Genomic DNA, 15,762 nt, shown 5'->3' with positions numbered 1-15,762 from the left:
GACTCTGTCTCAAAAAAACAAAACACACAAAAAAACAAAAAAACTTTTACAATTTGTAGCTTTCTTCCTCATCAAACCCCGTTTTAAGGCACAGACCATGTCCCAAACCCTAGTGTGCTATTCTGTTCCCAAAGGTGCAATCTAAAATGTCACACACTGTCAGCATAAAAACTAAGACCATTCACTGGCCTAAAAGTCAAACAGTGAAACATGCTCTTTAGCAAAATATTTAGTTTTGTTTTTTTTTTTGAGAGGGAGTCTCACTCTTGTCACCCAGGTTGGAGTGCAGTGGCATGATCTCAGCTCACTACAACCTCTGCCTCCCGGGTTCAAGAAATTCTCCTGCCTCAGTCTCCCAAGTAGCTGGGATTACAGACGTCTGCCACTACGCCCGGCTAATTTTTGCATTTTTAGTAGAGACGGGGTTTCTACTAAACCATGTTGGCCAGGCTGGTCTCGAACTCCTGACCTCAGGTGATCTGCCCACCTCAGTCTCCCAAAGTGTTCGGGTTACAGGTGTGAGCCACTGTACCCAGACAAAATATTTAGGTTTGAAATGAAGAGCTTGATGCTTCTCACCAACTGGACAACCACCATATGAAGATGGAAGTTACATGCTGACAAAAAGATTGCGTTTTTATGTTTTGCCAGGTCAGTCTTGGAGCTCAACCCAGCCTTTGGGCACGAGGGCAAACGTATCATTTGAATGATCTACAGCCACATGGAGCCTCTTCAGAAAGTTCTGAAGTCTCTCCACGCGGACAACCTGGAGGTGTATTAGGTTAGGAGTCCTCTTGACAAGAGGAGGCTAGAAAGGAGCACCAAGCATAAGCAAGAGTGCTATGCAAAAAGAAGCAACAAAAGGCTTCCGCTTACTCACTTCGGTCTCTAAGAACCAACGTTCTCTTTTCACGCTTCCCGGGTTCATGTGAGTTAGTTTTCACAATGGACGCAGTGACCTCAGAAGGAGGGTGAGGATTGTGGAAAGCTGGGGAGGGCACACTGTGGGCCATGGTGCCGACAGCACCTCCAGCTGCAGCAGAGGGCCTCGTGTGGTCATATCTAAACAAAACACATAGCAGATGCATTACAGACATGCCATCCACACACATCCCCACACTCCCCAGATGCCAATGGCCCTCCTGCTGCTGCACTTGTTGAGGTGAAGGAAGCAGCCATCTTTTCCAATATTTAAACTCTAACAGGATTATCGATTAACAGATGCTTGGCAATTCAGTGTGAGGGGGACATTTGCTATCTATCACCTATGCTTAAGTGTCTCTGTGGGACTTGAGTGGGACAGACACACAGCTCCAGACCACACAGAGAGCCTGAAAGTTCCAAACAGATGTTGAGCTGAAATCTCCTGATGCCTGACTGACCCAGTATTCTTTTGAGCAGGAGTCCCCAAAATGCTGACAAGGGCCAATGACCTCTCCCTGACTGTCTCTCTCGGCACTCATTGGCAGGGGGAGACCAAGGTGGGCCTACTTCCATCATCTCCCACTGCACTGCATAGAAAATGGAGGAAAGGAAGCTTTGCAGCCTAGGAAAGAAAAGATCAGCTCTGCACTACAAAAGCACGAACAAGTTTCTGGAATTGTGTACAATTTTATAACTATATATTCATAAGAATAAGGCTGAAAAGTAGTTTTAAAAAATGAAAATTAGACCGGGCACGGTGGCTCACACCTATAATCCCAGCACTTTGGGAAGCCAAGGCAGGCAGATCATGAGGTCTGGAGTTAAGACCAGCCTGACCAACATGGTGAAACCCCGTCTCTACTAAAAATACAAAAAAAAAATCAGCCAGGTGTAGTGGCAGGTGCCTGTGATATCAGCTACTCGGGAGGCTGAGGCAGGAGAACTGCTTGAACCCTGGAGGCGGAGGTTGCAGAGAGCCAAGACTGCGCCACTGCCCTCCAGCCTGGGCAACAGTGCAAGACTCCATCTCAAAAAAAAAAAAAAGAAAATTAGTTTTAGGGTACTGAAACTGAGGTTTTAAATTTATTTGCCATACTTTCTGTAATGTTGTCATATTACTTTTACATTAAAACTTCCCCCTTATCAAGACCCATTCTCCAAACGAAATCAGTGTCACAGCTGGAGCCTGTCACAGAGTCCTTGCCTGCACCGAGTTCCATAGGCACAGTAGCCCTTCTGGTAGTACTTGCAGATGGTGGACGGCTTGCTGTTTGCCAAGTCATGTGAGAACAGGCACTGACTTCCTTCCCGACACACACCATGCATAAAATACCTGAAGAGAGAAGCACAGGCATACAACTTTCAGAAGCACATTTTGCTTTATAAAATCAGCTTTTTCTTGAATCTAGCATACAAATATTTACCAAGTATATATCAGGTATAAAGGCTCTATTAGGCACTGGAGAGAGATCTATATATTTCCTTGATTCTACAACAGTGATTTCAGAGGCACTACAACTGATTCAATGACAGCTTTTCTGGAAGAAAAGCAAACAATCCCATATATTTCTATGTGAAGATATATCTTCCTGATTTGAGATATGTTCAACGTGAGACACATAATTGAGAAAATACTCTGTGAAAAACTGTTCTCTCTGTTCTCAAGGAGCTTAAACGGCATGACTAATGAAACCAGAAGATCTGGGTTCAAGACCCAGTTCTGTCACTTAAGAACATGTCACAAAACCAATGTCCTTGGGCCTTGCTACCTTTCCCTGTAAAATGAAGATTATACTACCCACTGAACTGGTTGTGGTGAGGATCAAATACCATCATGTGATATCAAAAGATATACACAGATGCTCCTTGACTAATGATAGGGTTACATCCCAATAAAGCCATTGTTTTCTGTTTTGAGATGGAGTCTCTCTATGTCACCCAGGCTAGAGTGCAATGGCACAGTCTCAGCTCATTGCAATCTCTGCCTTCTGGGTTCAAGCGATTCTCCTAGCTCAGCTTAGGCTACCTTACTTATGCTGAGAACACTTACATTAGCCTACAGTTGGGCCAAATCATCTAACACAAAGTCTATTTTATAATGAAGTACAGAATAATCTCATGCAATTTATTGAACACCGTACTGAAAGTGAGAAACAGAAAGGTTGTATGGGTACTTGAAGTACAGTTTTTAATGAAAGCTGTTTCTGATACATTGTTTCAGATGCATCAGAATATCAGATGTATCACATGTTCTGTATCAGAATATTCCACTGATATATCAGATCCTGGCCTTGAAGGAATAAGTGGTACAGGAATACCTGGGAGGCATTCTAACTCTGTCCAGCCAGGGTAGAGAGACCTGAGTGAATACTCAAACAGTAGAGACCCTAGATGAACATGCCTTGATATTAAAGATAAACTAGGCTGGGCGTGGTGGCTCATGCCTGTAATCCGGCCGAGGCAGGCGCATCACCTGAGGTCAGGAGTTCAAGACCAGACTGACCAACATAGAGAAACCCTGTCTCTACTAAAAAAAATACAAAATAAGGGCCAGGCACGGTGGCTCATGCTTGTAATCCCAGCACTTTGGGAGGCTGAGGTGGGCGGATCATGAGGTCAGGAGATCGACGCCATCCTGGCTAACATGATGAAACCCCGTCTCTACTAAAAATACAAAAAATTAGCTCGGCGTTGTGGCTAGCGCCTGTAGTCCCAGCTGAGGGGCTGAGGGAGGAGAATGGCGTGAACCCGGGAGGCGGAGCTTGCAGTGAGCCAAGATCGTGCCATTGCACTCCAGCCTGGGCAACAAGAGGGAAACTCCATCTCAAAACAAAACAAAACAAAAAACAAATGAAACTTCTAGAAGTGAAAAATACAATGTCTGAAATGAGAATTACATTAGATGAGTTTAGTAGATGGGATACTACAAAGGAAAATATCAGAATACTTAAAGACACAGAATAGAGGCCGGGCGCGGTGGCTCAAGCCTGTAATCCCAGCACTTTGGGAGGCCGAGACGGGTGGATCACGAGGTCAGGAGATCGAGACCATCCTGGCTAACACGGTGAAACCCCGTCTCTACTAAAAAAATACAAAAAAATAGCCGGGCGAGGTGGTGGGCGCCTGTAGTCCCAGCTACTCGGGAGGCTGAGGCAGGAGAATGGCGTGAACCCGGGAGGTGGAGCTTGCAGTGAGCTGAGATCTGGCCACTGCACTCCAGCCTGGGCGACAGAGCAAGACTCCGTCTCAAAAAAAAAAAAAAAGACACAGAATAGAAACCATCTGAGAGAGAGAGAGAGAGAGAAACAAACTTTTGCTTCTGACTACCACGGAGCATGGATCTTGGCTTCTCACTGTTAAGGAAAAAAAAAAAAAAAAAACCCAACTGGCAAATGATACAATTTATGTGAAACAACTGCTTTCAGACAATAGAAAAAAGGACTGGTCCTCAAGAGAAGGAAAACACAGGAAGTAAGCCCCATATGTAGTCTGACTTCCTACCTGGAGGCATATTCTAGGTCCTGGAACCTCAGGCAAATCACAGAGATTGGAGTTCAGGGAGGCTGCAGGGATTCTTTAAAGATCCATAAATAGTCCGGGCTCAGAGGCTCATGCCCGTAATCCCACCACTTTGGGAGGCCAAGGTGTGAGGATTGCCTGAGCCCAGAAGTTTGAGGTCAGCCTGGGCAACACGGCAAAAGCCAATCTCTATAAAAAATATAAAAATTAGTCGTGCACGGTAGCTACCTGGGGGCCTGAGGTGGGAGGACTGCTTGAGCCCAGGAAGGAAAGAGGCTGCAGTGAGCTCTGTTTGCACCACTATACTCCAGCCTGGGTGACAAAGCAAGACCCTATCTCAAAACAAAACAAAACAAAACAAAAAACAAACAAAAAACCCTGTAAATAGAACCACACATAGGCCGCAGGCAATGGCTCATGCCTGTAATCCCAGCACTTTGGGAGGCCAAGGTGAGTGGATCGCTTGAGCTCAGGAGTTTGAGATCAGCCTGGGCAACATGGTGAAACCTCGTCTCTACCAAAAAATATACAAAAAATTAGCCAGGCATGATAGTGTGCGCCTGTGCTCCCAGCTACTCAGGAAGACGAGGTAGGAGGATCGCTTGAGCCCAGGAGGCGGTGGTTGCACTGAGCCAAGATCGTGCTGCTGCACTCTAGCCTGGGTGACAGAGTGAGACCCTGTCTCAAAAAAAAAAAAAAAAAAAGGTAAGTGGGGGAAATAATCTTTTCAACAAATGATGCTGGACCCAAAATCGACTTGGAAAAAAAATACGTACCTGCTGATACGACCCAAAATGAAGTATAAAACAACCTATGACATATTCTAGCCAGAAACAATTAATTTGAATCCACAAAACCCCAGATCTAACTTCCAGTTCATAGAAAATACAGGAGACTGGGGACAACCTATGAAAGACATCTCGAGAAAACAACCAAATAAACACAAAAGAGGCTGCACGTGGGACCCAGGCCTACTCTCTTTATAAGTGCCACATAACTAAAGGAGGCTGAGTCTGGAAAAGAGGTTGACAGTTTCTTAAAAAATGTAAACATAAATCTACCATATGATGCAACAATTCTACGCCTAGGAATGTTCCCAAGAAAATGAAAATCCATGTCCACACAAATACTTGTATATGAATGTCCAAAGCAGCATTATGCATAACAGTCAAAAAGTGGAAACAATCCAAATGTTCATCAACTGGTGAACAGACAGACAAAATGTGATTTATCCATACAATGGGCTCTTATCCAGCCATAAAAAGGAAGGAGGTACTGGCACACACTACAACATGGATGAACCTTGAAAACACGATGCGGAGTGAAAGAAGCCGGACACAAAAGACCACATGTTGCATGATTCCATTTATATGCAATGTCAGAAAAGGCAAAGCTATAGAGACAGAAAGTAGATTAAGTGGCTGCTTAGGGTTGGGAGGAAAGAAGTGAGGGTGACTGCTAATGGGCACAAGGGATCTTTTGGGGGTGATAGAAATTTCCTAAAATTTAATTGTGGTGATGGTTGTACAACTTTGTAAATCCACTAAAAAGTTTTGCACTGTATACTTCAAACAGGTAAATTTTATGGTGTGTAAGTTATACCTCAGAAATAGCTGTTAGAAAAGAGAAAAAGGGGAAGGGACAATGCTAGGTTAGCAGACAGAACACAAGGGACATAATAACCAGATGCAATACTTAGCTCTGGACTAGAATCTGGTTTCGACAAACAAGATATAAAAGACATTTTTAAACCAGATATTTTGAAAGGTATTTTGAAACAAATGTGAGTATAGACTAGGTATAAAATGAAAATTTATTAATATGGAAAGTTAAACACAATTAACTGAGAAAAGTAGATTATAAAATAGTTAATGGTGCAGCTGCTATAGAAAACCAGTATGGAAGTTCCTTAAAAAATTAAAAATATATTTACCATATGATCCGGTAATTCCACTTCTGGGTATAGACACAAAATAATTCAGGCCAGGCCCAGTGGCTCAGGCCTGTAATCCCAGCACTTTGGGAGGCTGAGGTGGGTGGATCACCTGAGGTCTGGAGTTTGAGACCAGCCTGACCAACTTGGTGAAACGCCATCTCTACTAAAAATACAAAAATTAGCCGAGTGTGGTGGCAGGCGCCTGTAATTCCAGCTACTTTGGGGGCCGAGGCAGGAGAATCACTTGAACCCGGGAGGGAGAGGTTACAGTGAGCCAAGATCACGCCACTGCACTCCAGCCTGGGCAACATGGTGAGTCAGTTTCCAAAAAAAAAAAGAAGACTTCAAAGTATGGACTCAGACAAACATTTGGACACCCATGTTCAGAGCAGCATTATTCACAATAGCCAAAAGGTGGAAGCAACCCAAGCATTCGCTGATGGATGAATGCATAAACAAGACGTGGTCTATCCATATACAATCAGCCTTAAAAAGAAAGGTGATTCTGACACATGCTACCTTGAGGACATTATGCTAAGTAAAATAAACCAGACACAAAAAGGCAAATGCTGTATGATTCCACTTCTACGAGGTCCCTAGAGTAGTCAAATTCAGAGAGACAGACAGTAGAATGAATGGTAGGTGTCAGAGGCTGGGGATGGGAGAAATGGAAGTTTTTTAATGGGTAGTACACAGAGTTTCAGTTTTGCAAGACAAAGAGCTCTGGAGATTGGTTACACAACAATCTGAATGCATGTAACAGAACTATAAACTTAAAAATAGTTAAGATGGTAAATTTTACGGAAATTTTACCACAGTAATTTTTTTTTTTTTTGAGATGGAGTCTTGCTGTCACCCAGGCTGGAGTGTAGTGGCACGATCTCGGCTCACTGCAACCTCCGCCTCCCAGGTTCAAGAATTCTCCTGCCTTAGCCTCTGAAGTAGCTGGAATTACAGGTGACTGCCACCACACCCAGCTAATTTTTGTATTTTTAGTAAAGACGGGGTTTCATCATGTTGACCAGGCTGGTCTTGAACTCCTGACCTCGTGATCCACCCATCTTGGCCTCCCAAAGTGCTGGGATTACAGGCGTGAGCCACTGCGCCCGGCTCACAATAAAATTCTTTAAACCAGTGTATACAGTATGATCTCATTTTGGTAAAAGATTATAAATGTATACATATACGTACTTTAAAAATCAGACCCAGCCGGGCGCAATGGCTCACACCTGTAATCCCAGCACTTTGGGAGGCTGAGGCAGGTAGATCACTTGAGGTCAGGAGTTCAAGACCAGCCTGGCCAACATGGCGAAATCCCGTCTCTACTAAAAATACAAAAATCAGCTGGGCATGGTGGTGGGTACCTGTAATCCCAGCTACTTGGGAGGCTGAGGCAGGAGAATTGCTTGAACCCAGGAGGCTGAGGTTTCAGTGAGCCAAGATCGCACCACTGCACTCCAGCCTGGGCAACAGAGCAAGACTCCAGCTCAAAAAAAAAAAAAAAAAAAAAAAAAATCTGGGGCCAGGCACAGTGGCTCATGCCTATAATCCTAGCACTTGGGGACGATGAGGCGGGCAGATCTCTTGAGCCTAGGAGTTCAAGACTAGCCTGGGCAACATGGCAAAACCTCACCTCTACAAAAAATACAAAAATTAGCCAGCTGTGGTTGTGTGCACCTGTAGTCCCAGCTACTAGGGAGGCTGAAGTGGGAGGATCACTTGAACTTGGAAATTGGAGACTGCAGTGAGCTATGATTGTATCACTGCACTCCAGTCTGTACAACACAGTGAGACCCTGTCTCAAAATAAAATCTGGAAAGATATATACTAGCATATTAAGAGTAGTGATCCTTGAGGGTAAGATATATGATATTTTTCTTTTTATTTTTGCAAATAGGAAAGCCAACGCTCAGAGAGGTGAGGTGACTTACAGAAGATTTAATTGCTAGGTACGAGGACTCCAAGTCTGGTCTTTCCAGATAGCCCTGACCTTTCCCCAACAAAATCAATTTCCCTATCATGCTGCCTTCATCCCCATCGTGGCCCTTGTGTAAAACACAGTAGCCCATATCTTTCATTCCACTGAATTACTATAACCTACCTTCCTTCATGGACCAGCATGAGTCTTGGCTGATCCAAAAGGCCTCCTCATACCCTCCAGCCCCCAGGCTCACTCACTAGTGGCATCCACATGCTATGGCACTTCCCAATCTGGGGCCCCAGATCCTCTCAAGCTAGTGCTCTGGAAGATGTAGTTGGGAACATCTGTTCTCTAATGAAGAATGTTTGGGAGTAACTGCAGGAAGGCACAGCTAGAATATTACTAAATGCAAGCAGATATAGAAAGCCTTAACCTAACCATTTATACGGTGTTGTCTGAAAGTGGAAAACAGAATAGAACTACACAACAGGAAGGCCGGGCACAGTGGCTCACGCCTGTAATCCCAGCACTTTTGGAGGCCAAGGCGGGCGGATCACCTGAGGTCAGGAGTTTGAGACCAGCCTGACCAACATGGGGAAACCATGTCTCTACTAAATATACAAAAATTAGCCGGGCGTGGTGGTGGGTACCTGTAATCCCAATTACTCAGGAAGCTGAGGCATGAGAATCGCTTGAACCCAGGAGGCAGAGGGCTGCAGTGAGCTGAGATTGCGCCATTGCACTCCAGCCTGGCGACAGAGCAAGACGCCATCTCAGAAAAAAAAAAAAAAAAAAAAAGAACTAGACAACAGGAGGGAACAGTATGGCATTCCAGGAAGGCCCAAGAGGCCCAGACTGCTGGTGTCTCCAGAGAAAGGGTACTAGTGAACATGCTGCACATCCGCCCTAATCAGAAACCTCTGACGAGAATTCTCCACCTGTTCCTCTCCCCAAAAGCAGAGGAAGTGCTGACCAGACATATCTGACAGTTTATTTTTTCCCAGGGAAATTATAAAAGGATATTCTAGTATATAAGTCAGTCTCTCATGAGTTTGGCTAGTATGAGCCACCCCTATGTACACTAACAAAACCAAATTTCTGAGCCTACGAAATGAGAACTGGACCTCATGACGTAAGTGACTATACAGTGGTGCCATCCTACAGCCTTTGCCAGGTAGTCAGATAGGCTTTCTCCACGGAGCACCCTCTTGTGGCATACCACTAGATCTGCAGTCCCCAATCTTTTTGGTGCCAGGGACCAGTTTTATGGAAGGCAATTTTTCCATGGAATGGTGGGATGGGGAATGGTTTCAAGATGATTCAAGCACATTACATTTATTGTGCACTTTATTATGGTAATATATAATGAAGTAAGTATACAACTCACCATAGTGTAGAATCAGTGGGACACTGAGCTTGTTCTTCTGCAACTAGATGGTCCCATCTGGGGGTCATGGGAGACAGTGACAGATCATCAGGCATTAGATTCTCATAAGAAGCACACAACGAAGATCCCTCACATGCACAGTTGACAACAGGGTTAGTGCTTCTATGAGAATCTAATGGTGCTGCTGATCTGACGGGAAGCGGAGCTCAGGTGGTAATGTGAGTGGCGGGGAGTGACTATAAACACAGATAAAGCTTTGCTCACTTGCCCACTGCTCACCTCCTGCTGTGTGGCCTGGTTCCTAAAAGGCCATGGACTGGTGGGGGACCACTGCACTAGATCAGACATTATGCAGTAATTTGCCATAAGGCTGTTATAGTTTTATTTTTTAAAAAAGCACAGACAGAAGCTGGGAAACTAAGGGCACTTTTTGTTAGAAACTTAGAGTTTCGGTTATTTACAATACCGATTTTATAACTACACAGAAGAGAGTTACATAGCAGATCTGAGACTGCTATCCTTGGGAAGGTCTGCTTCCGAGGCTGCCCCTTGCCTGGCATCTGGGAACTCAGCTAGTAACAGTTCTCCACACAGATACAAAATTTTCCCTAAATGATGGAGAGTGGTTCGCTGTGTCTAAACTGATGTACAATGTAGTTCATGCTGAAAACCTACTTTCCTCTGGGAGTCTGGAATTTCGGTTCATGCTAGGCAGAGCTGGCCTAGGTGACCAGCCTGGGCACTGAATCTCTAATGGGCTTCCCTGGAGAAATGTTGCTGCATTTTCATTGCTGTGTGGCCCTCTCAGGGAGGGACAGATGCAGGAAGCCTGCACCCAGGCTCCTCCAGACCCCCTGTGTCTTCTGCCCTCATGATCTGGCTGTGACCCCTTACTAGATATGGTAATAATCTCAGACTTGAGTACAGCTGAATCCTGGGACCCACTTGTCCCAGTTCTAGACAATCTCTGGATTTGGGGTGGTCTTGGAGATCCCAAACACAAAAGTGGAGTATACATCTCAGCAGTTTGAGAATTCTTTTTGAGAAATGCTACTCAAGACTGCAATATTTCAATTGTCCTCAAACATGGTAATCTTTGAAGGTATAATAGTTAAAAAAAAAAAAAAAATTCAGTGCCAAGAGCCAAGTCTGAATGACAAAGAGGTATCAGGATTAGTAAACTCATAAATACTGAAAGAGGACAGGTTCAAAGTGGCAACACAAGCAGTTACACAAAAGTGATATCTAATAAATACTGTATAGTTTCTTTTCTTTTCTTGGGTAGAGACAGGATCTTGCTATGTTGCCCAGGCTGGTCTCGAACTCCAAGGTTCAAGTGGTCCTCCTACCTCGGCCTCCCCAAGTGCTGGGATTACAGCATGAGCCACTGCACCAGCCAATACTGTATTGTTTATTTTGAAGAAATTAGAACAGAAAATTTCTTGAAAGAACCAGGGTGGAAGACGACCACAGGCCATCTACCAGATACTATTTGTTAACAAGGCAGACAAAAGGAAAGTTTTTTTAGGTAGTGGTCTCCTACAAGGATGCCTTTTATAATTCTACCTCCACCTTCCATAGGTCCAATCCAGAAAACTTGCCTTCCAAACTGCACTAATCATCTCTTCCACTAAAATACAAATATTTAACTGCCAACCAGAGCTTCTAGTTAGTTTTGCCATTTATAAGCTGGTGACTTCATAAAAGCCACTTCGCTTCTGTAAATGACTGAGCTGAGATTTAAACAGATTCAAAAATAATTTCTAGACCACCATCACTGCCTTCAGGAAAGGCAAGTGTGAAACAAGAGTTATGTAAGAGGTGAAGTCAGCCCAGTCCTATTTTTGTAGCATATGTCACCATTTACACTCCCCAGTGACAAGCACAAAGCCACCTAGAGCATATCCTGCTTGTCCTTTGGGGCATCTCTGTCTTGTGCTTATAGTCATTCCTCTCCATCTATGTTATACTGATCTTACTCCAAGCCCCTTTCATGTTGCACTTTGTAATGAATTTCCAACTGCTAACCCTTCCTGATGGACAAACTGCCCCTCATATCTTCCAAGAGAGAGGACCAAGACATGAACTGGAGGAGGGGAGAGACGACTAGGCGGGTGAAGTGCATAGCTGGAGACTCAGAGCAGGTAGGTTCTTTCTGGGGGACACTCCAAAGGAGTGTTACCCCGGGTAACCCCAAAAGACTGTTTCAGACAGTATGGCTATTATACACTGCAGAGCATATCAGGTTCACTGCTGGCCACAGAACCACCAGCAGCTCCAGCAGCAGCAGTGCTGAGCGAAACAATCAATCTGGTTTCTTACAGGCCCTTCAATGTTGCCTCTCTGTTTAGCAAAACGCTTTTGCAAATCACTTCCAAATATACAGGTAATTTGCATCCTCAGTGTCATTTTTTCTTTACATTTTCCTACATATTTTCACAGGCTAAAATTTTATGGCTGTAATCCTTGTTGACAGCAGATCCGCTGAGGGGGAAGGAAGCAAATGGTAGGCACTGTGGCAGGCTTGCAATAAATGTACTGATTAGAGGTGGGGATGAAATGAAGTACAGTGTGGTGGTGAAGACACTGAAGTCAGACTGCTTGCTATGTGACCCTGAGCAAGTTATTTAAATCACCAAGCCTCAGTTTCCCCATCTGTAATGTGATTATAATAACTGCACTTACTTCACAGACTGCTCTGATAAACTACTGGGACGTTTAACTGAGAAAATGCATGTAAGTGCTCATCCTAATACAAAATAAATGGTTTGTTGCTATTATTTAACTTTTAAACAGCCCTGCCGGTTAGGCATTACCATCCTCATTTCACAGATGAGGCAGTTGTGGCACAGGTGGTATGAGGATTAGAATCTAGAACTGCCCAACCCTGGGGCTCAAACTCTGCCTACCCCCTGCCAGCTGAAAAGATCCCCCATGTTTTGTGACTTTCAAAGAATCAAAAGCCCGAAGCTTGACTATCTTAGGACAATGAAATCCTGTGTCTTCTAATAGTGATTATGAGATGCAGGGAAGCTCTATCACAAAAGGAGAGGGTGAAATAAACTGGTTACCAAGCTATAATAAGGGCCTCCCCCAGGGCTTGGAAAACAGACTGAAAGACAGGGAGATGGTTGTAGGGGAGGGGAATCAGCAAAAATGATGCACAGATTGAGATTCTGGATAGAGTGGCACGTCAAGGAATCAGGAGAGCTGACTGACAGCATAACTGTACAAGCAGTCATTTTGACCATTCCAGGCAATAAAAACACGGAGTGTCTTTGTCATTAGGTTTGAGACTGCTAGCATTTGATAAGCATCTCTTGGAGAGACATAATACCTAACAGATTGAAAGCAAAACTGACATTATTCTGCTGTCATTCAAAATAAACATGTACATCACATCCTACAGTCAGGAAAACAAACCTAAAACTTTGTGACCTGAAATTAAAAAAAAAAAAACCACCCTGCTTAGATCTGGTCCCCAAAATAAATCATACCTTGAACATTTCCTATAAATTATCAATATCTGGAGATAAGCCTTTTGTTAATGAGATAATAAAGTAAGAAAAGCTTTTGGTAGATAAGCTGGTAGAAAAGTTTATGGTAAACACACTAATGTAAACTTGGTACTCTTGGTAATTTGGGTTTTTCTCACTTAAACACCTGTTATGTTTTTTATTTGACAAGGCAGTCATCGGGAGCCCTGACTCCTTTACACCCCTTTGTGAGTAAACGTCTTTGCAGTTTTACGTATCCTTGTATGAGTTTCCTTTCATGGGAACATATTAAAAGCTTTGAAAAGTCCTGCAGTAAAGAAATTTTAGTTTAGCATTTTGACACTTATCTGGAGGCCCTACAGTCTATGAGGGCATGAACTTTGATTTCATACCTCTGCCACTTGGAAGCTAAATGACCTTAGGCAAGTGACTTCAACGCTGAAGCTCAGTTTTATCATCTGTGGAATAGTGCTGGTTGCTGGATTATACACTACAGCACCTAAGAGCCCCAGCACATTGTAAGTCCCCAACAAACATTAGTTAGCACTTAAACAGAAGTGATCCCTTCTCAACATTCCAACCCAATCTTCATTTATATGGAGCAACATCCTGCAGACACCCCTTTTGGGAAACAGAATTAAAGCTTTCAGGTCCAGCTCTCTCCAGGTATACAAGGAGAAACCAAGATGATCCTGATTTAGGTCTTGTGCCTCTACTAAGGTGTGAAATTTTAGGCAAATGTCAAGTCTTTCTGAGCATAAGATTCCTTATTTGTAAAATAAGATACTACAGAGTTGAGATTCAATTATAAAGCATTATTACATAAATGTGTACTGTTTTGTGGACACTTCTTAGATCAGGTACGGGAATAAATAGTGGAACTAAACCATAGAGCGAGGGGAGGAATAGAGAGGTTTTTCTAGGTGGCTACAAGCTGCTTTACAGTGCACAATGACCTAGGAATACCTCCTCCAGCAGGAGAAACTTTATATAAATAAAAATACATAAACACACACAAACCCTTCTTCACAAAACACCTTCTAGTACAAATAACCTAGTAAAAGTCTTCTTATAGACACTAGGTGCAAATTTCTGACAACAGCTTAACATAAGCCACCTGGGCCTTGGATAAATTGAACAGTTAATATACACTAATACTAATAGGAAACTTATTACACAGTCACGTCTCAACTATTCATACCAATGAAGAGAAGTAACAACACAGAAAATAAACTGTTTATTCCACAAACTCTACAATTGTTTTTAAGCAATGTTTCCCACAAAAAAAATATTAAATGAAATTTGCCTTTTCCAAGCATACAATTCAATTTTCGTTTTCCAAACATACAGTTCAATAGGACTGGACTCCATTACCAGTAAGCCACAAGCTGACCAAGGAATGAGGGTGTTACACAACCACACTATTCTGTTTCACAGGAGCAGTCGCAGTGTAGCTATCTGGCTTTCTATTTTCTACAACAAACCATCCATTACCGTGGCATTTCTCCTCGTAAATGGCTCTCTCAGTAAGATAAGAGTGTCAACCTCTTTCAGTCTCAGTCTCCTGCGCTGTAAAATGGTAATAATAACTACTAAGTTGTCTTACTGTGAAGTCTGATGATAATGAATATAAAGCACTTGGAAATATGCAGGGCGCTTCACCGATATTCAGAAAATGCTATCTGTCGTTATTATTTTCCACACAACAATTTTTACTTGCTAACTCTCTGCAAGTTTAGATTGCATCTGGATTCTCCAAACTTCGAGGCCCTTATAATCTATTAACAAATTACTCCCACGTGGTATCCCCATTTGTAACCGTCCTCTTGGGGTCCCTTTAATCAATTCCAAGTCTTTTCCAGTTAAACCGTAAGCCCCAGAGCCCTCCCCACAAGGCCCAGCATCCTGCACGGCCCTGGCTAGGACGTCCTTCCTCCCAGCCCACAGGGGCCACGCTTCAAACTCGCGGCGTAGCCCCCAGCGCTGGCCTCGCCCCGCGTCTCAGTCATGCATCCCCCTGATCCCCGGCTCTGGCCGGCGCTCGCTCTGCCTCGCAAAGCCCCCGCTGCTAACAGCTGAGTAACTTTCCGAGTCCCGCTCTAGCCTCAGGTTCCCGAGCGGCAGAATTGGCGCGCACCGGCACCCCTGCGGCCTGGGGGAGCGGTCTGAAGTGGCCCGGCGCTCCTGGCACCCGCGCACTGACCTGCAAGTGACCTGCTTGGTGCTCATGGTGGCTGGGCTGAAGGACCGTCGTCGTGCCGCCGCCTCTCGCAGCCGCTGCCGCCTCGGCCTTGGCCCTGGCCCGGCCCATCCCGCGTAGCCGCGTCACGCCGGCGCACGCCGCCCCGCCGGTGTGGCACCTTTGTAGCGCCGGCGGGTAACCTAGCCGCCGTCACAATTGGTTCCGCACTGGGGATCGGGCAGGCGGTCCCGGCATCCCTGCTCTGGGTGTCCCGCACTTCCAGGCCTCCGGGGCGGAGCCTGGCTGGCATCCTAGTCCTGCCAGTCTTATCCCTATGCCTACTGTTAGTGCCTCCGATTCTGCCCCCCATCGCCAAGAGTATTCCTTAGCGATCTC

General features: G+C 44.5%; 1 protein-coding gene across 2 annotated transcripts in view; it reads right to left on the bottom strand.

The window, feature by feature from the left end:
* LOC105477728 (makorin ring finger protein 2) overlaps positions 1 to 15,542 on the bottom strand; it is a 29,343-nt gene extending 13,801 nt beyond the window's left edge. Inside the window, exons 1-3 of one of the 2 annotated variants that reach the window (XM_011734396.3) lie at positions 15,388 to 15,542; positions 2,129 to 2,257; positions 881 to 1,062 (exon numbers count right to left, since the gene is read on the bottom strand). In XM_011734396.3, coding sequence (XP_011732698.1) covers positions 881 to 1,062; positions 2,129 to 2,257; positions 15,388 to 15,413 — 337 coding nt within the window. In that variant the 5' untranslated portion in view covers positions 15,414 to 15,542. Of the gene's footprint in view, positions 1 to 880; positions 1,063 to 2,128; positions 2,258 to 4,425; positions 4,588 to 15,387 lie in introns of those variants that run through there. The other variant, XM_011734397.3, reaches the window with a different exon arrangement.
* Positions 15,543 to 15,762: the final 220 nt, after the last annotated feature.

The sequence above is a fragment of the Macaca nemestrina genome, chromosome 2, assembly GCF_043159975.1.
Source record: "Macaca nemestrina isolate mMacNem1 chromosome 2, mMacNem.hap1, whole genome shotgun sequence".
NCBI lineage: Eukaryota > Metazoa > Chordata > Mammalia > Primates > Cercopithecidae > Macaca > Macaca nemestrina.
The sequence above is the reverse complement of the archived record's forward strand: the minus strand, read 5'-3'. Positions and strand labels throughout refer to the sequence as shown.